At 48.5% G+C, this 19,671-nt stretch overlaps 2 protein-coding genes across 2 annotated transcripts in view; both read left to right on the top strand.

Annotated features, from left to right (window-relative positions):
* Positions 1–147, top strand: part of LOC142922965 (two pore channel protein 2-like) — a 46,013-nt gene extending 45,866 nt beyond the window's left edge. Inside the window, exon 11 of the mRNA XM_076063903.1 lies at positions 124–147. Coding sequence (XP_075920018.1) covers positions 124–147 — 24 coding nt within the window. The remainder of the gene's footprint in view (positions 1–123) is intronic.
* A 2,140-nt stretch (positions 148–2,287) lies between these two features.
* LOC142922967 (two pore channel protein 2-like) overlaps positions 2,288–19,671 on the top strand; it is a 40,223-nt gene continuing 22,839 nt past the window's right edge. The window contains exons 1-5 of the mRNA XM_076063905.1: positions 2,288–2,334; positions 10,939–11,010; positions 13,009–13,082; positions 15,652–15,730; positions 18,680–18,762. Of these exons, the coding sequence (XP_075920020.1) occupies positions 10,942–11,010; positions 13,009–13,082; positions 15,652–15,730; positions 18,680–18,762 (305 nt within the window). The 5' untranslated portion in view covers positions 2,288–2,334; positions 10,939–10,941. The remainder of the gene's footprint in view (positions 2,335–10,938; positions 11,011–13,008; positions 13,083–15,651; positions 15,731–18,679; positions 18,763–19,671) is intronic.

The following is a 19,671-nucleotide window of genomic DNA, read 5'->3' as shown; positions in this document are numbered from 1 at the left end:
GGACCTCCTCATCGCCTCATCATCTCACCTCATCTCTGCTCGAGTCACACAAATAATAAAACGAACATTCGGTTTGACTTTTGAAGCGAAAAATGTGTCACTTAAAACTTTCCGCAACTGCAGGAATTGTGCTGTCACGAATATTGAAGAATAATAATAAAAAAATAATGAAAGCACGCTCACCGAGGTTAAGAAGCAGGCTACAGTCGACATTATTTACATTTTGTCGGCGTTATTTTTTTATTTATTTTGTCCGCGTTTTAAATGTTTCAATCGTCGTCACTTTTACCGAAAGAATATTTGGTTTGACCTCCACGTGACCTCTCGAACCCGATGACCCCCCCTCCCCCACCACCGGCGCCTCCTCCCCCTAACCATCCCCTCCCCCCCGACGGCCCCTCCCCCCCTCACCATCCCCTCCCCCCCACCGCCCCCCCACCGCCCCCCCCACGGCCCCTCCCCCCCCCACCGCGCCTCCCCCCCTCACCATCCCCCCCCCACGGCCCTCCCCCCCCACGGGCCCCTCCCCCCCACCGGCCCCTCCCCCCCTCACCATCCCCTCCCCCTACCGCCCCCCCCACCGCCCCTCCCCCCCCCCACGGCCCCTCCCCCACCGGTGCCTCCCCCCACTGGCGCCTCCCCCCCCCCACGGCCCCTCCCCCACCGCCCCCCCCCACGGCCCCTCCCCCCCCACGGCCCCTCCCCCACCGGCACCTCCCCCCACTGGCCCCTCCCCACCCCACGGCCCCTCCCCCCCCACGGCCCCTCCCCTCCCACGGCCCCTCCCCCGCTACCGCCCCCCCCACCGCCCCCCCCCCACGGCCCCTCCCCCCCCCCACGGCCCCTCCCCCCCCCCACGGCCCCTCCCCCCGCGTGCTTCAGGAACCCCGAGGTGCGTGGGTCCCTCTCACTGTGGGAGATCGTTCGCATCGTCAACCTCCTCATCGTCCTCAGACTCGTGCGCATCATCCCTCACATCAAGGTGGGGGACACTCCACCACCACAGCTCCACCACACAGCTCCACCACACAGCTCCACCACCACAGCTCCACCACACAGCTCCACCACAGCTCCACCACAGTGATAGCTCCACCACCACCACAGTGATAGCTCCACCACACAGCTCCACCACCACCACACAGCTCCACCACCACAGCTCCACCTCCTCCACCACACAGCTCCACCTCCTCCACAGTGATAGCTCCACCACCACCACACAGCTCCACCACCACCACACAGCTACACCACCTCCACCACAGTGATAGACTCGTTCACATCATCCCCCACATCAAGGTGGGGGACACTCCACCAGCTCCACCACCACAGCTCCACCACCACAGCTCCACCACACAGCTCCACCACCACCACACAGCTCCACCACCACAGTGATAGCTCCACCACACAGCTCCACCACCACAGTGATAGCTCCACCACACAGCTCCACCACCACAGTGATAGCTCCACCACACAGCTCCACCACCACCACACAGCTCCACCACCACCACCACACAGCTCCACCACCTCCATCACCACATAGCTCCACCACCAACACACAGCTCCACCACAGTGATAGCTCCACCACCACCACAGTGATAAACTCGTGCGCATCATCCCTCACATCAAGGTGGGGGACACTCCACCTCCTCCACCACACAGCTCCACCACCACACAGCTCCACCACCACCACAGCTCCACCACACAGCTCCACCACCACCACACAGCTCCACCACCACCACCACCACAGCTCCACCACCACCACCACCACACAGCTCCACCACCACACAGCTCCACCACACAGCTCCACCACCACCACACAGCTCCACCACCACCACCACCACACAGCACCACCACACAGCTCCACCACCACAGCTCCACCACCACAGCTCCACCACCACCACCACCACACAGCTCCACCACCACCACAGCTCCACCACCACAGCTCCACCACCACCACCACACAGCTCCACCACCACCACCACACAGCTCCACCACCACACAGCTCCACCACCACAGCTCCACCACCACAGCTCCACCACCACCACCACCACACAGCTCCACCACCACCACACAGCTCCACCACCACAGCTCCACCACCACAGCTCCACCACCACCACCACCACACAGCTCCACCACCACCACACAGCTCCACCACCACCACCACCACACAGCTCCACCACCACCACACAGCTCCACCACCACCACCACCACACAGCTCCACCACCACCACCACCACACAGCTCCACCACCACCACACAGCTCCACCACCACCACAGCTCCACCACACAGCTCCACCACCACAGTGATAGACTCGTGCGCATCATCCCTCACATCAAGGTGGGGGACGCTCCACCACCTCCACCACCACAGTGATAGCTCCACCACCACCACCACCACCACCACACACAGCTCCACCACCACACAGCACCACCACCACCACCACACAGCACCACCACCACCACCACACAGCTCCACCACCACCACCACACAGCTCCACCACCACAGTGATAGCTCCACCACCACCACCACACAGCTCCACCACCACAGTGATAGCTCCACCACCACCACAGTGATAGCTCCACCACCACCACAGTGATAGCTCCACCACCACCACAGTGATAGCTCCACCACCACCACAGTGATAGCTGCACCACCACCACCACAGTGATAGCTCCACCACCACCACAGTGATAGCTCCACCACCACCACAGTGATAGCTGCACCACCACCACCACAGTGATAGCTCCACCACCACCACCACAGTGATAGCTCCACCACCACCACAGTGATAGCTGCACCACCACCACCACCACCACAGCTCCACCACCACCACCACAGTGATAGCTCTACCACCTCTCTGTGTATCTGTGTGTGTCTGTGTATCTGTGTGTGTCTGTGTGTATCTGTGTGTGTCTGTGTGTATCTGTGTGTGTCTGTGTGTATTTGTGTGTATCTGTGTGTCTGTGTGTATTTGTATGTATCTATGTATCTGTGTATGTATCTCTATGTATCTCTGTGTGTATCTGTGGGTATCTCTGTGTATCTGTGTGTGTCTGTGTGTGTGTATCTGTGTGTATCTGTGTGTGTGTCTGTGTGTATCTCTATGTCTCTATGTCTGTCTCTATGTGTCTGTGTGTATCTGTGTGTCTGTGTGTGTATCTCTGTGTGTATCTGTGTATGTGTGTATCTCTGTATCTGTGTGTATCTGTGTGTGTGTGTATCTGTGTGTATCACTGTGTATCTCTATGTCTCTATGTGTGTCTCTATGTGTCTGTGTGTATCTGTGTGTGTCTGTGTGTGTATCTCTGTGTGTATCTGTGTGTCTGTGTGTGTATCTCTGTGTGTATCTGTGTATGTGTGTGTATCTGTGTGTGTATCTGTGTGTCTGTGTGTGTATCTGTGTGTATCATTGTGTATCTCTATGTCTCTATGTGTGTCTCTATGTGTCTGTGTGTATCTGTGTGTGTCTGTGTATGTATCTCGGTGTGTATCTGTGTGTGTATCTCTGTGTGTATCTGTGTGTGTATCTCTGTGTGTATCTATGTGTGTATCTCTGTGTCTGTATGTGTGTCTGTGTGTGTCTGTGTGTATCTCTGTGTGTATCTCTGTGTGTGTCTGTGTGTCTCTGTGTGTGTCTGTGTGTGTCTGTGTGTGTCTGTGTGTGTCTGTGTGTATCTGTGTGTGTCTGTGTGTATTTGTGTGTATCTGTGTGTATCTCGGTGTGTATTTGTATGTACCTATGTATCTGTGTATGTATCTCTGTGTGTATCTGTGTGTATCTGTGTGTATCTGTGTTTGTCTATGTGTGTGTATCTGTGTGTATCTGTGTGTGTCTGTGTGTATCTCTATGTCTCTATGTCTGTCTCTATGTGTCTGTGTGTATCTGTGTGTATCTGTGTATTTGTGTGTATTTGTGTGTATCTGTGTGTGTCTGTGTGTATCTCTGTGTGTATTTGTATGTATCTATGTATCTGTGTATGTATCTCTGTGTATCTCTGTGTGTATCTGTGTGTATCTCTGTGTATCTGTGTGTGTCTGTGTGTGTATCTGTGTGTATCTGTGTGTGTCTGTGTGTATCTCTATGTCTCTATGTCTGTCTCTATGTGTCTGTGTGTATCTGTGTGTCTGTGTGTGTATCTCTGTGTGTATCTGTGTATGTGTGTATCTCTGTATCTGTTTGTATCTGTGTGTCTGTGTGTGTATCTGTGTGTATCACTGTGTATCTCTGTCTCTATGTGTGTCTCTATGTGTCTGTGTGTATCTGTGTGTGTCTGTGTGTGTATCTCTGTGTGTATCTGTGTGTCTGTGTGTGTATCTGTGTGTATCATTGTGTGTCTCTATGTCTCTATGTGTGTCTCTGTGTCTGTGTGTATCTGTGTGTGTCTGTGTATGTATCTCGGTGTGTATCTGTGTGTGTATCTCTGTGTGTATCTGTGTGTGTATCTCTGTGTGTATCTATGTGTGTATCTCTGTGTCTGTATGTGTGTCTGTGTGTGTCTGTGTGTATCTCTGTGTGTATCTCTGTGTGTGTCTGTGTGTCTCTGTGTGTATCTGTGTGTGTCTGTGTGTATCTGTGTGTGTCTGTGTGTATCTGTGTATCTGTGTGTGTATCTCTGTGTGTGTCTGTGTGTCTCTGTGTGTATCTCTGTGTGTGTCTGTGTGTATCTGTGTGTGTATCTGTGTATGTGTGTGTCTGTGTATGTGTGTATCTGTGTATGTGTGTATCTGTGTATGTGTGCATCTCTGTGTGTATCTCTGTGTGTATTTCTGTGTGTGTATCTGTGTCTCTATGTGTGTCTCTGTGTCTGTGTGTATCTGTGGGTATCTGTGTATGTGTGTATGTGTGTATCTGTGTATGTGTGTATCTCTGTGTGTATCTCTGTGTATCTCTGTGTGTATCTCTGTGTATCTGTGTGTATCTATGTGTGTATCTGTGTGTATCTGTGTGTCTATCTGTGTATGTGTGTGTATCTCTGTGTATCTCTGTGTGTATCTCTGTGTGTATCTGTGTATGTGTGTATCTGTGTGTATGTGTGTATCTGCGTGTGTATCTCTGTGTGTATCTGTGTGTGTATCTCTGTGTGTATCTCTGTGTGGATCTCTGTGTGGATCTCTGTGTGTATGTGTGTATGTGTGTATCTCTGTGTGTATCTCTGTGTGTATCTCTGTGTGGATCTCTGTGTGTGTGTCTGTGTGTATCTCTGTGTGGATCTCTGTGTGTATCTCTGTGTATCTCTGTGTGTATCTCTGTGTGTGTGTCTGTGTGTGTGTCTGTGTGTATCTCTATGTGTGTATCTCTGTGTGTATCTCTGTGTGTATCTCTGTGTGTATCTCTGTGTGTGTCTGTGTGTGTATCTCTGTGTGGATCTCTGTGTGTATCTGTGTATCTGTGTGTGTATCTCTGTGTGTATCTCTGTGTGGCTCTCTGTGTGGATCTCTGTGTGTATCTCTGTGTGTGTCTGTGTGTGTGTCTGTGTGTATCTCTGTGTGTATCTCTGTGTGTATCTCTTTGTGTGTATCTGTGTGTATATCTCCGTGTGTATCTCTGTGTGGATCTCTGTGTGTATCTCTGTGTGTATCTCTGTGTATCTCTGTGTGTATCTCTATGTGTGTATCTCTGTGTGTATCTCTGTGTATCTCTGTGTGTATCTCTATGTGTGTATCTCTGTGTGTATCTCTGTGTGTGTGTCTGTGTGTATCTCTGTGTGTATCTCTGTGTGTATCTCTGTGTATCTCTGTGTGTATCTCTTTGTGTGTATCTCTGTGTGTATCTCTGTGTGTATCTCTGTGTGTGTGTCTGTGTGTGTATCTCTGTGTGTATCTCTGTGTATCTCTGTGTGTATCTCTATGTGTGTATCTCTGTGTGTATCTCTGTGTGTATCTCTGTGTGTATCTCTGTGTGTATCTCTATGTGTGTATCTCTGTGTGTATCTCTGTGTGTATCTCTGTGTATCTCTTTGTGTGTATCTCTGTGTGTATCTCTTTGTGTGTATCTGTGTGTATATCTCCGTGTGTATCTCTGTGTGGATCTCCGTGTGTATCTCTGTGTGTATCTCTGTGTGTATCTCTGTGTGTATCTCTATGTGTGTCTGTGTGTATCTCTGTGTGGATCTCTGTGTGTATCTCTGTGTGTATCTCTGTGTATCTCTGTGTGTATCTCTATGTGTGTATCTCTGTGTGTATCTCTGTGTGTGTGTCTGTGTGTGTGTCTGTGTGTATCTCTGTGTGTATCTCTATGTGTGGATCTCTGTGTGTATCTCTGTGTGTATCTCTGTGTATCTCTGTGTGTATCTCTATGTGTGTATCTCTGTGTGTATCTCTGTGTGTATCTCTGTGTGTATCTCTATGTGTGTATCTCTGTGTGTATCTCTGTGTATCTCTGTGTGTATCTCTATGTGTGTATCTCCGTGTGTATCTCTGTGTGTATCTCTGTGTGGATCTCTGTGTGTATCTCTGTGTGTATCTCCGTGTGTATCTCTTTGTGTGTATCTGTGTGTATATCTCCGTGTGTATCTCTGTGTGTATCTCTGTGTGGATCTCTGTGTGTATCTCTGTGTGTATCTCTGTGTATCTCTGTGTGTATCTCTATGTGTGTATCTCTATGTGTGTATCTCTGTGTGTATCTCTGTGTATCTCTGTGTGTATCTCTGTGTGTATCTCTGTGTATCTCTGTGTGGATCTCTGTGTGTATCTCTGTGTGTATCTCTGTGTATCTCTGTGTGTATCTCTATGTGTGTATCTCTGTGTGTATCTCTGTGTGTATCTCTGTGTGTATCTCTGTGTGTATCTCTATGTGTGTATCTCTGTGTGTATCTCTGTGTGTGTATCTCTGTGTGTATCTCTGTGTGTATCTCTATGTGTGTATCTCTGTGTGTATCTCTGTGTGTATCTCTGTGTGTATCTCTGTGTATCTCTGTGTGTATCTCTATGTGTGTATCTCTATGTGTGTATCTCTGTGTGTGTGTCTGTGTGTATCTCTGTGTGTATCTCTGTGTGTATCTCTGTGTGTATCTCTGTGTGTATCTCTGTGTGTATCTCTATGTGTGTATCTCTGTGTGTATCTCTATGTGTGTATCTCTGTGTGTATCTCTATGTGTGTATCTCTGTGTGTGTATCTCTGTGTGTGTATCTCTGTGTGTATCTCTGTGTGTATCTCTGTGTATCTCTGTGTGTATCTCTATGTGTGTATCTCTGTGTGTATCTCTGTGTGTATCTCTGTGTGTATCTCTGTGTGTATCTCTGTGTGTATCTCTATGTGTGTATCTCTATGTGTGTATCTCTGTGTGTGTGTCTGTGTGTATCTCTGTGTGTATCTCTGTGTGTATCTCTATGTGTGTATCTATGTGTGTATCTCTGTGTGTATCTCTGTGTGTGTGTCTCTGTGTGTATCTCTGTGTATCTCTGTGTGTATCTCTGTGTGTATCTCTGTGTGTATCTCTGTGTGTGTATCTCTGTGTGTATCTCTGTGTGTATCTCTGTGTATCTCTGTGTGTATCTCTGTGTGTATCTCTGTGTGTATCTCTCTGTGTATCTCTGTGTATCTCTGTGTGTATCTCTATGTGTGTATCTCTGTGTGTATCTCTGTGTGTATCTATGTGTGTATCTCTATGTGTGTATCTCTATGTGTGTATCTCTGTGTGTATCTCTGTGTGTATCTCTATGTGTGTATCTCTATGTGTGTATCTCTGTGTGTATCTCTGTGTATCTCTGTGTGTATCTCTATGTGTGTATCTCTATGTGTGTATCTCTGTGTATCTCTATGTGTGTATCTCTGTGTATCTGTGTATGTGTGTATCTCTGTGTGTGTGTCTGTGTGTATCTCTGTGTGTGTGTATGTGTGTATCTCTGTGTGTGTATCTCTGTGTGTATCTCTGTGTGTATCTCTGTGTGTATCTCTGTGTGTATCTCTGTGTGTATCTCTGTGTGTATCTCTGTGTGTATCTCTGTGTGTATCTCTATGTGTGTGTGTCTGTGTGTATCTCTGTGTGTATCTCTTTGTGTGTATCTGTGTGTATATCTCCGTGTGTATCTCTGTGTGTGTATCTCTGTGTGTGTATCTCTGTGTGTATCTCTGTGTGTGTGTCTGTGTGTGTGTCTGTGTGTGTGTCTGTGTGTATCTCTGTGTGTATCTCTGTGTGTATCTCTGTGTGTGTATCTGTGTGTATCTCTGTGTGTATCTCTATGTGTGTATCTCTGTGTGTATCTCTGTGTATCTCTGTGTGTATCTCTATGTGTATCTCTATGTGTGTGTGTCTGTGTGTATCTCTGTGTATCTCTGTGTGTATCTCTGTGTGTATCTCTGTGTATCTCTGTGTGTATCTCTATGTGTGTATCTCTGTGTGTATCTCTGTGTATCTCTGTGTGTATCTATGTGTGTATCTCTATGTGTGTATCTCTGTGTGTGTATCTCTGTGTGTATCTCTGTGTGTATCTCTGTGTGTATCTCTATGTGTGTATCTCTGTGTGTATCTCTATGTGTGTATCTCTATGTGTGTATCTCTGTGTGTATCTCTATGTGTGTATCTCTGTGTGTATCTCTGTGTGTATCTCTGTGTGTATCTCTGTGTATCTCTGTGTGTATCTCTATGTGTGTATCTCTATGTGTGTATCTCTGTGTGGATCTCTGTGTGTATCTCTGTGTGTGTGTCTGTGTGTGTGTCTGTGTGTATCTCTGTGTATCTCTGTGTGTATCTCTATGTGTGTATCTCTGTGTGTATCTCTGTGTGTGTATCTCTGTGTGTATCTCTGTGTGTGTATCTCTATGTGTGTATCTCTGTGTGTGTGTCTGTGTGTATCTCTGTGTGTATCTCTATGTGTGTATCTCTGTGTGTATCTCTATGTGTGTATCTCTGTGTGTATCTCTGTGTGTGTATCTCTGTGTGTATCTCTGTGTGTGTATCTCTATGTGTGTATCTCTGTGTGTGTGTCTGTGTGTATCTCTGTGTATCTCTGTGTGTATCTCTATGTGTGTATCTCTGTGTATCTCTGTGTGTATCTCTGTGTGGATCTCTGTGTGTATCTCTGTGTGTATCTCTGTGTATCTCTGTGTGTATCTCTATGTGTGTATCTCCGTGTGGATCTCTGTGTGTATCTCTGTGTGTATCTCTGTGTATCTCTGTGTGTATCTCTATGTGTATATCTCTGTGTGTATCTCTGTGTGTATCTCTATGTGTGTATCTCTGTGTGTATCTCTATGTGTGTATCTCTGTGTGTATCTCTGTGTGTGTGTCTGTGTATCTCTGTGTGTATCTCTATGTGTATATCTCCATGTGTATCTCTGTGTGTATCTCTATGTGTGTATCTCTATGTGTGTATCTCTGTGTGTATCTCTATGTGTGTATCTCTGTGTGTATCTCTGTGTGTATCTCTGTGTGTGTGTCTGTGTGTGTGTCTGTGTGTGTATCTCTGTGTGGATCTCTGTGTGGATCTCTGTGTGTATCTCTGTGTATCTCTGTGTGTATCTCTATGTGTGTATCTCTGTGTGTATCTCTGTGTGTGTGTCTGTGTGTATCTCTGTGTGTATCTCTGTGTGTGTGTCTGTGTGTGTGTCTGTGTGTATCTCTGTGTATCTCTGTGTGTATCTCTATGTGTGTATCTCTGTGTGTATCTCTATGTGTGTATCTCTGTGTGTATCTCTATGTGTGTATCTCTGTGTGTATCTCTATGTGTGTATCTCTGTGTGTATCTCTATGTGTGTATCTCTGTGTGTATCTCTGTGTGTGTATCTCTGTGTGTATCTCTATGTGTGTATCTCTATGTGTGTATCTCTGTGTATCTCTGTGTGTATCTGTGTGTGTATCTCTATGTGTGTATCTCTGTGTGTATCTCTATGTGTGTATCTCTGTGTGTATCTCTGTGTGTATCTCTGTGTGTATCTCTGTGTGTATCTCTGTGTGTATCTCCGTGTGTATCTCTATGTGTATATCTCTGTGTGTATCTCTGTGTGTATCTCTATGTGTGTATCTCTGTGTGTATCTCTGTGTGTGTATCTCTGTGTGTATCTCTGTGTGTATCTCTGTGTGTATCTCTATGTGTGTATCTCTGTGTGTATCTCTGTGTGTATCTCTGTGTGTATCTCTATGTGTGTATCTCTGTGTGTATCTCTGTGTGTATCTCTGTGTGTATCTCTATGTGTGTATCTCTGTGTGTATCTCTGTGTGTATCTCTGTGTGTGTATCTCTGTGTGTATCTCTGTGTGTGTGTCTGTGTGTGTATCTCTGTGTGTATCTCTGTGTGTATCTCTGTGTGTGTATCTCTGTGTGTGTGTATCTGTGTGTATCTCTGTGTGTATCTCTATGTGTGTATCTCTGTGTGTGTGTCTGTGTGTGTGTATCTCTATGTGTGTATCTCTATGTGTGTATCTCTGTGTGTATCTCTGTGTGTGTATCTCTGTGTGTATCTCTGTGTGTGTATCTCTGTGTGTATCTCTATGTGTGTATCTCTGTGTGTATCTCTGTGTGTATCTCTGTGTATCTCTGTGTGTATCTCTGTGTGTATCTGTGTGTATCTCTGTGTGTATCTCTGTGTGTGTCTGTGTATCTCTGTGTGTATCTCTGTGTGTATCTCTGTGTGTATCTCTGTGTGTATCTCTATGTGTGTATCTCTATGTGTGTATCTCTATGTGTATCTCTGTGTGTATCTCTATGTGTGTATCTATGTGTGTATCTCTATGTGTGTATCTCTATGTGTGTATCTCTATGTGTATCTATGTGTGTATCTCTATGTGTGTATCTCTGTGTGTATCTCTATGTGTGTATCTCTATGTGTGTATCTCTGTGTGTGTGTCTGTGTGTGTGTCTGTGTGTGTGTCTGTGTGTATCTCTTTGTATCTCTGTGTGTATCTCTGTGTGTGTATCTCTGTGTGTATCTCTGTGTGTATCTCTGTGTGTATCTCTGTGTGTGTGTCTGTGTGTATCTCTGTGTGTGTGTGTCTGTGTGAAGGGAATGGCGCTGGTCGCAGGAACTCTGCTGGACCTCATCCGTAACCTGAGATCCTTCGCTGGAATCCTCCTGGTGAGTGTGGTGAGCGCGGTGAGTGTGGAGGTGGTGGTGGAGGTGGTGGAGGTGGTGGAGGTGGAGGAAGTGGAGGAGGTGGAGGTGGTGGAGGTGGTGGAGGTGGTGGAGGTGGTGGAGGTGGAGGAAGTGGAGGAGGTGGAGGTGGTGGAGGAGGTGGAGGAGGTGGTGGTGGAGGTGGTGGAGGTGGTGGTGGAGGTGGTGGAGGTGGTGGTGGTGGTGGTGGTGGTGGAGGTGGTGGAGGTGGTGGTGGTGATGGTGGTGGTGGAGGAGGTGGTGACGGTGGTGACGGTGGTGACGGTGGTGGTGGTGATGGTGGTGGTGGTGATGTTGATGATGTTGTTGATGTTGATTATGTTGTTGTTGATGTTGTTGATGTTGTTGTTGTGATGGTCTAGGTAGTCTACTATGGGTTGTTGTTGTTGTTGATGATGTTGTTGATGTTGTTGTTGATGTTGATGTTGTTGATGATGTTGTTGATGTTGTTGATGTTGTTGTTGTTGTGATGGTCTAGGTAGTCTACTATGGGTTGTTGTTGATGTTGATGTTGTTGATGTTGTTGATGTTGTTGATGTTGTTGTTGTTGATGATGTTGATGATGTTGTCTAGGTGGTCTACTATGGGTTGTTGTTGTTGTTGTTGATGATGTTGTTGATGTTGTTGATGTTGTTGTTGTTGATGTTGTTGATGATGTTGTTGTTGTGATGGTTTAGGTGGTCTACTATGGGTTGTTGTTATGTTGTTGATGTTGATGATGTTGTTGATGTTGTTGATGATGTTGTTGTTGTTGTGATGGTCTAGGTGGTCTACTGTGGGTTGATGTTGTTGTTGTTGATGTTGTTGTTATTATGGTCTAGGTGGTCTACTATGGGTTGTTGTTGTTGTTGTTGATGTTATTGTTGTTGATGTTGTTGATGTTGTTGTTGATGTTGTTGATGTTGTTGTTGATGTTGTTGTTGATGTTGTTGTTGTTGTTGTGATGGTCTAGGTAGTCTACTATGGGTTGTTGTTGTTGTTGTTGATGATGATGATGTTGTTGATGTTGTTGTTGATGGTGTTGTTGTTGATGTTATTGTTGTTGTTGATGGTGTTGTGATGGTCTAGGTAGTCTACTATGGGTTGTTGTTGTTGATGTTGTTGTTGATGTTGTTGATGTTGTTGTTGATGTTGTTGATGTTGTTGATCTTGTTGATGTTGTTGATGTTGTTGTGATGGTCTAGGTAGTCTACTATGGGTTGTTGTTGATGTTGTTGATGTTGTTGATGTTGTTGATGTTGATGATGTTGATGTTGTTGTTGATGTTGTTGATGTTGTTGTTGATGTTGTTTTTGTGATGGTCTAGGTAGTCTACTATGGGTTGTTGTTGTTGTTGTTGTTATGTTGTTGTTGTTGATGTTGATGATGTTGTTGATGATGTTGTTAATGTTGATGATGTTGTTGATGTTGTTGATGATGTTGTTGTTGTTGTGATGGTCTAGGTGGTCTACTATGGGTTGTTGATGTTGTTGATGTTGTTGTTGATGTTGTTGTTGTTGATGTTGTTGATGTTATTGTTGGTGTTGTTGATGGTGTTGTGATGGTCTAGGTGGTCTACTATGGGTTGATGTTGTTGTTGTTGATGATGTTGTTGTTGATGTTGTTGATGTTGATGATGTTGTTGTGATGGTCTAGGTAGTTTACTATGGGTTGTTGTTGATGTTATTGTTGTTGTTGATGTTGTTGATGTTGATGATGTTGTTGTGATGGTCTAGGTAGTTTACTATGGGTTGTTGTTGATGTTATTGTTGTTGTTGATGTTGTTGATGTTGTTGTTGTTGTTGTCTAGGTCGTCTACTATGGGTTGTTGATGTTGTTGATGTTGTTGTTGTTGATGTTGTTGTTGTTGATGTTGTTGTCGTTGTTGTTGTTGTTGTTGATGTTGTTGTTGATGTTGTTGTTGATGTTGTTGTTGATGTTGTTGTTGTTGATGTTGTTGTTGATGTTGTTGTTGTTGTCTAGGTCGTCTACTATGCATTTGCCATCGTGGGCATGGAGCTGTTCAGAGGCAGCATCATCTACGTGGACACCAACGGGTGAGACACACAGGGACACACGGAGACACACGGAGACACACGGAGACACACGGAGACACGGAGACACGGAGACACACGGAGACACACGGAGACACGTGGACACCAATGGGTGAGACACATGGAGACACGCGGACACACGGAGACACGGGGACACACGGGGACACACGGAGACACGGAGACACACGGAGACACACGGAGACACACGGAGACACGTGGACACCAATGGGTGAGACACATGGAGACACGCGGACACACGGAGACACGGGGACACACGGGGACACACGGAGACACGGAGACACACGGAGACACACGGGGACACACGGAGACACGGGGACACACAGAGACACACGGAGACACACGGAGACACGGAGACACGGAGACACACGGAGACACACGGAGACACGTGGACACCAATGGGTGAGACACATGGAGACACGCGGACACACGGAGACACGGGGACACATGGAGACACGGAGACACGGGGACACACACAGAGACACACACAGAGACACACAGAGATACACCACACAGAGACACACACAGAGACACACACAGAGACACATACAGAGACACACAGAGACACCACACAGAGACACACACAGAGACACACACAGAGACACACAGAGATACACCACACAGAGACACACACAGAGACACACACAGAGACACCACACAGAGACACACACAGAGACACACAGAGACACACAGAGACACACACAGAGACACACAGAGACACACACTGAGACACACAGAGACACACAGAGACACACAGAGACACCACACAGAGACACCACACAGATACACCACACAGAGACACACAGAGACACACACAGAGACACACACACAGACACACAGAGACACCACACAGAGACACACACAGAGACACACACAGAGACACACACAGAGACACCACGCAGAGACACACACAGAGACACACACAGAGACACACACAGAGACACACACAGAGACACACACAGAGACACACACACAGAGACACACACAGAGACACCACACAGAGACACACACAGAGACACACAGAGACACACAGAGACACACACACAGAGACACACACAGAGACACACAGAGACACACACAGAGACACACACACAGAGACACTCAGAGACACACAGAGACACCACACAGAGACACCACACAGAGACACACACAGAGACACACAGAGAGACACACAGAGATACACCACACAGAGACACACACAGAGACACACACAGAGACACACACAGAGACACACACAGAGACACACAGAGATACACCACACAGAGACACACACAGAGACACACACAGAGACACATACAGAGACACACAGAGACACCACACAGAGACACACACTGAGACACACAGAGACACACAGAGACACACAGAGACACCACACAGAGACACCACACAGATACACCACACAGAGACACACAGAGACACACACAGAGACACACACACAGACACACAGAGACACCACACAGAGACACACACAGAGACACACACAGAGACACACACAGAGACACCACGCAGAGACACACACAGAGACACACACAGAGACACACACAGAGACACACACAGAGACACACACAGAGACACACACACAGAGACACACACAGAGACACCACACAGAGACACACACAGAGACACACAGAGACACACAGAGACACACACACAGAGACACACAGAGACACACACAGAGACACACAGAGACACACACAGAGACACACACACAGAGACACTCAGAGACACACAGAGACACCACACAGAGACACCACACAGAGACACACACAGAGACACACAGAGACACAGACAGAGACACACACACAGTGACACACAGAGACACCACACACAGACACCACACAGAGACACCACACAGACACACACACAGAGACACACAGAGACACACACAGAGACACACACAGAGACACACACAGAGACATACACAGAGACACACACAGAGACACACACAGAGACACACACAGAGACACCACACAGAGACACACACAGAGACACACAGAGACACACACAGAGACACACACACAGAGACACTCAGAGACACCACACAGAGACACCACACAGAGACACACACAGAGACACACAGAGACACAGACAGAGACACACACACAGTGACACACAGAGACATCACACACAGACACCACACAGAGACACCACACAGACACACACACAGAGACACACAGAGACACACACAGAGACACACACAGAGACACACACACAGAGACATACACAGAGACACACACAGAGACACACACAGAGACACACACAGAGACACCACACAGAGACACACAGAGACACATACAGAGACACACTGAGACACACTGAGACACACACACACACAGACACACACAGAGACACACAGAGACACACACAGAGACACCACACAGAGACACACACAGAGACACCACACAGAGACACACAGAGACTCACACAGAGACACACAGAGACACACAGAGACACACAGAGACTCACACAGAGACTCACACAGAGACAGAGACACCACACAGGGACGCTCGTAATCACGGTGACGGCGATGCTGATGGCGTTGCTGCTGATGTAGGACCGGTGTCCGAAACGCCTCGGCGTGTGGCAGCTACGAGCAGCTGCAGTACTGGTCCAGCAACTTTGATGACTTTGCGGTGAGAACAGAGTGACTCACCCACTCGCTCACCCACTCGCTCACCCACTCACTCACCCACTTACTCACCCACTCACTCACTCACTCGCTCACCCACCCACTCACTCACCCACCCACCCACTCACTCACTCACTCGCTCACCCACTCACTTGCTCACTCGCTCACCCACCCACGCACCCACTCACTCACTCGCTCACTCGCTCACCCACTTACTAACCCACCCACCCACTCACTTACTCGCTCACTCACCCACTTGCTCACCCACCCTCTCACTCGCTCACTCGCTCACCCACTTACTCACTCACTCACCCACCCACTCACCCACCCGCTCGCTCACTCACCCACTCTCTCACCCACTTACTCGCTCACCCACCCACTCACTCACTCGCTCACCCACTCGCTCACCCACTCGCTCACTCACCTACCCGCTCAGCCACCCGCTCACCCACCCACTCAAGTCCTGGGTCTGGGTGTGTCTCTGTGTCTCTGTGTGTCTGTGTCTCTGTGTCTCTGGTCTGGGTTTGAGTCCTGGGTCTGGGTGTCTCTGTGTCTCTGTCTCTGTGTGTCTCTGTGTCTCTGTGTCTCTGTGTCTCTGTGTCTGTGTCTCTGTGTCTGTGTCTCTGTGTCTCTGGTCTGGGTTCGAGTCCTGGGTCTCTGTGTTTCTGTGTCTCTGTGTCTCTGTGTTTCTGTGTCTCTGTGTGTCTGTGTCTCTCTGTGTCTCTGTGTGTCTGTGTCTCTGTGTGTCTCTGTGTCTCTGTGTCTCTGGCCTGGGTTCGAGTCCTGGGTCTGGGTGTGTCTGTGTCTCTGTGTCTCTGTGTCTGTGTCTCTGTCTCTGTGTCTCTGTGTCTCTGTGTTTCTGTGTCTCTGGTCTGGGTTCGAGTCCTGGGTCTGGGTGTCTCTGTGTCTCTGTGTCTCTGTGTGTCTGTGTCTCTTTGTCTCTGTGTCTCTGTGTGTCTGTGTCTCTGTGTCTGTGTCTCTGTGTCTCTGTCTCTGTGTGTCTCTGTGTCTGTGTTTCTGTGTCTCTGTGTCTCTGGCCTGGGTTCTAGTCCTGGGTCAGGGTGTCTATGTGTCTCTGTGTGTCTGTGTCTCTGTGTGTCTGTGTCTCTGTGTATCTCTGTGTCTCTGTGTCTCTGTATCTGTGGCTCTGTGTGTCTCTGTGTCTCTGTGTGTCTCTGTGTCTCTGTGTCTCTGTCTCTGTGTGTCTCTGTGTGTCTCTGTGTCTCTGTGTCTCTGTGTCTCTGTCTCTGTGTCTCTGTTTCTGTGTCTCTGTGTGTCTGTGTCTCTGTGTCTCTGGCCTGGGTTCGCGTCCTGGGTGTCTGTGTCTCTGTGTCTCTGTGTCTCTGGCCTGGGTTCGAGTCTTGGGTCCGGGTGTCTCTGTGTCTGTGTCTCTGTGTGTGTCTGTGTCTCTGTCTCACTGTGTCTCTGTGTCTCTGTGTTTCTGTGTCTCTGGCTTGGGTTTAAGTCCTGAGTCTCTGTGTCTCTGTGTCTCTGTGTCTCTGTCTCTGTGTGTCTCTGTGTCTCTGTCTCTGTGTGTCTCTGTGTCTCTGTGTGTCTCTGTGTGTCTCTGTGTGTCTCTGTGTCTCTGTCTCTGTGTCTCTGGTCTGGGTTCGAGTCCTGGGTCTGGGTGTGTTTGTGTCTCTGTGTCTCTATGTCTCTGTGTCTCTGGTCTGGGTGTGTCTATGTGTCTCTGTGTGTCTGTGTGTCTGTGTCTCTGTGTGTCTGTGTCTCTGTGTCTCTGTCTCTGTGTCTCTGTGTCTCTCTGTGTCTCTGTGTGTCTCTGTGTCTCTGTCTCTGTGTGTCTCTGTGTCTCTGTCTCTGTGTGTCTCTGTGTCTCTGTGTCTCTGGTCTGGGTTCGAGTCCTGGGTCTGGGTGTCTCTGTGTCTCTGTCCCTGTGTGTCTCTGTGTCTGTGTCTCTGTCTCTGTGTGTCTCTGTGTCTCTGTGTCTGTGTTTCTGTGTCTCTGTGTCTCTGGCCTGGGTTCTAGTCCTGGGTCAGGGTGTCTCTGTGTGTCTCTGTGTGTCTGTGTCTCTGTGTGTCTGTGTCTCTGTGTCTGTGTGTCTGTGTCTCTGTGTCTCTATGTGTGTCTGTGTCTCTGTGTCTCTGTGTGTCTGTGTCTCTGTGTGTCTGTGTCTCTGTGTGTCTGTGTCTCTGTGTCTCTGTGTCTGTGTCTCTGTGTCTCTGTATCTGTGTCTCTGTGTGTCTCTGTCTCTGTGTGTCTCTGTGTCTCTGTCTCTGTGTGTCTCTGTGTGTCTGTGTCTCTGTGTCTCTGTGTCTCTGTCTCTATGTCTCTGGTCTGGGTTCGAGTCCTTGGGTCTGTGTGTCTCTGTGTCTCTGTGTGTTTCTGTGTCTCTGTGTGTCTCTGTGTCTCTGTATCTCTGTGTGTCTCTGTGTCTCTGTATCTCTGTGTGTCTCTGTGTCTCTGTGTCTCTGGTCTGGGTTCAAGTCCTGAGTCTGGGTGTCTCTTTGTGTCTCTGTGTCTGTGTCTCTGTGTCTCTGTGTGTTTCTGTGTCTCTGTGTCTCTGGCCTGGGTTCTAGTCCTGGGTCAGGGTGTCTCTCTGTGTCTCTCTGTGTCTCTGTGTCTCTGTATCTGTGTCTCTGTGTCTCTGTGTCTGTGTCTCTGTGTCTCTGTGTTTCTGTGTTTCTGTGTCTCTGTGTCTCTGGCCTGGGTTCTAGTCCTGGGTCAGGGTGTCTATGTGTCTCTGTGTCTCTGTGTGTCTGTGTCTCTGTTTGTCTGTGTCTCTGTGTGTCTCTGTGTCTCTGTGTGTCTCTGTATCTGTGTCTCTGTGTTTCTGTCTCTGTGTGTCTCTGTGTGTCTGTGTCTCTGTGTCTCTGGTCTGGGTTTGAGTCCTGGGTCTGGGTGTCTCTGGGTCTCTGTGTTTCTGTGTCTCTGTGTCTCTGTCTGTGTCTGTCTGTGTCTCTCTGTGATGATCTTCACTACGGCCTTGCTGTAGGCTGCCTTGATGCTGCTGTGGGACGTGATGGTCGTGAACAACTGGCAAGTCTTCCTGGACGTCTTCTCCAGATACGCAGGCCCGTGAGTTACACAGACAAAGGTCCCCCGGGTAGCCTCCAACAGGCTGCAGGGGAAAGTGCTGTTAGCTGGCACCTCGCACACAGACACAGACAAAGATCCCCCGTGTAGCCTCTAACAGGCTGCAGGGGCAAGTGCTGTTGGCTGGCACCTCACACACAGACATAGACAAAGGTCCCCCGTGTAGCCTCTAATAGGCCGCAGGGGCAAGTGCTGTTAGCTAGCACCCACCTCACACACAGACAAAGATCCCCCGTGTAGCCTCTAACAGACTGCAGGGGCAAGTGCTGTTAGCTGGCACCTCGCACACAGACACAGACAAAGATCCCCCGTGTAGCCTCTAACAGGCTGCAGGGGCAAGTGCTGTTGGCTGGCACCTCACACACAGACATAGACAAAGGTCCCCCGTGTAGCCTCTAATAGGCCGCAGGGGCAAGTGCTGTTAGCTAGCACCCACCTCACACACAGACACAGACAAAGATCCCCCGTGTAGCCTCTAACAGACTGCAGGGGCAAGTGCTGTTAGCTAGCACCTCGCACACAGACACAGACAAAGGTTCCCTGGGTAGCCTCTAACATACTGCAGGGGCAAGTGCTGTTAGGTGTCACCTCACACACAGACACAGACAAAGGTCCCCCGTGTAGCCTCTAACAGACTGCAGGGGCAAGTGCTGTTAGCTAGCACCTCACACACAGACAAAGGTCCCCCGTGTAGCCTCTAACAGGCTGCAGGGGCAAGTGCTGTTAGCTAGCACCTCACACACAGACACAGACAAAGGTCCCCCGGGTAGCCTCTAACAGGCTGCAGGGGCAAGTGCTGTTAGCTAGCACCTCACACACAGACACAGACAAAGATCCCCCGTGTAGCCTCTAACAGGCTGCAGGGGCAAGTGCTGTCAGCTAGCACCTCAC

The sequence above is a fragment of the Petromyzon marinus genome, unplaced genomic scaffold (assembly GCF_048934315.1).
Source record: "Petromyzon marinus isolate PM22_M1 ecotype Great Lakes invasive population unplaced genomic scaffold, UKy_Petmar_22M1.pri1.0 PM_Scaffold_234, whole genome shotgun sequence".
NCBI lineage: Eukaryota > Metazoa > Chordata > Hyperoartia > Petromyzontiformes > Petromyzontidae > Petromyzon > Petromyzon marinus.
This window is presented reverse-complemented; position numbering and strand designations above follow the sequence as displayed.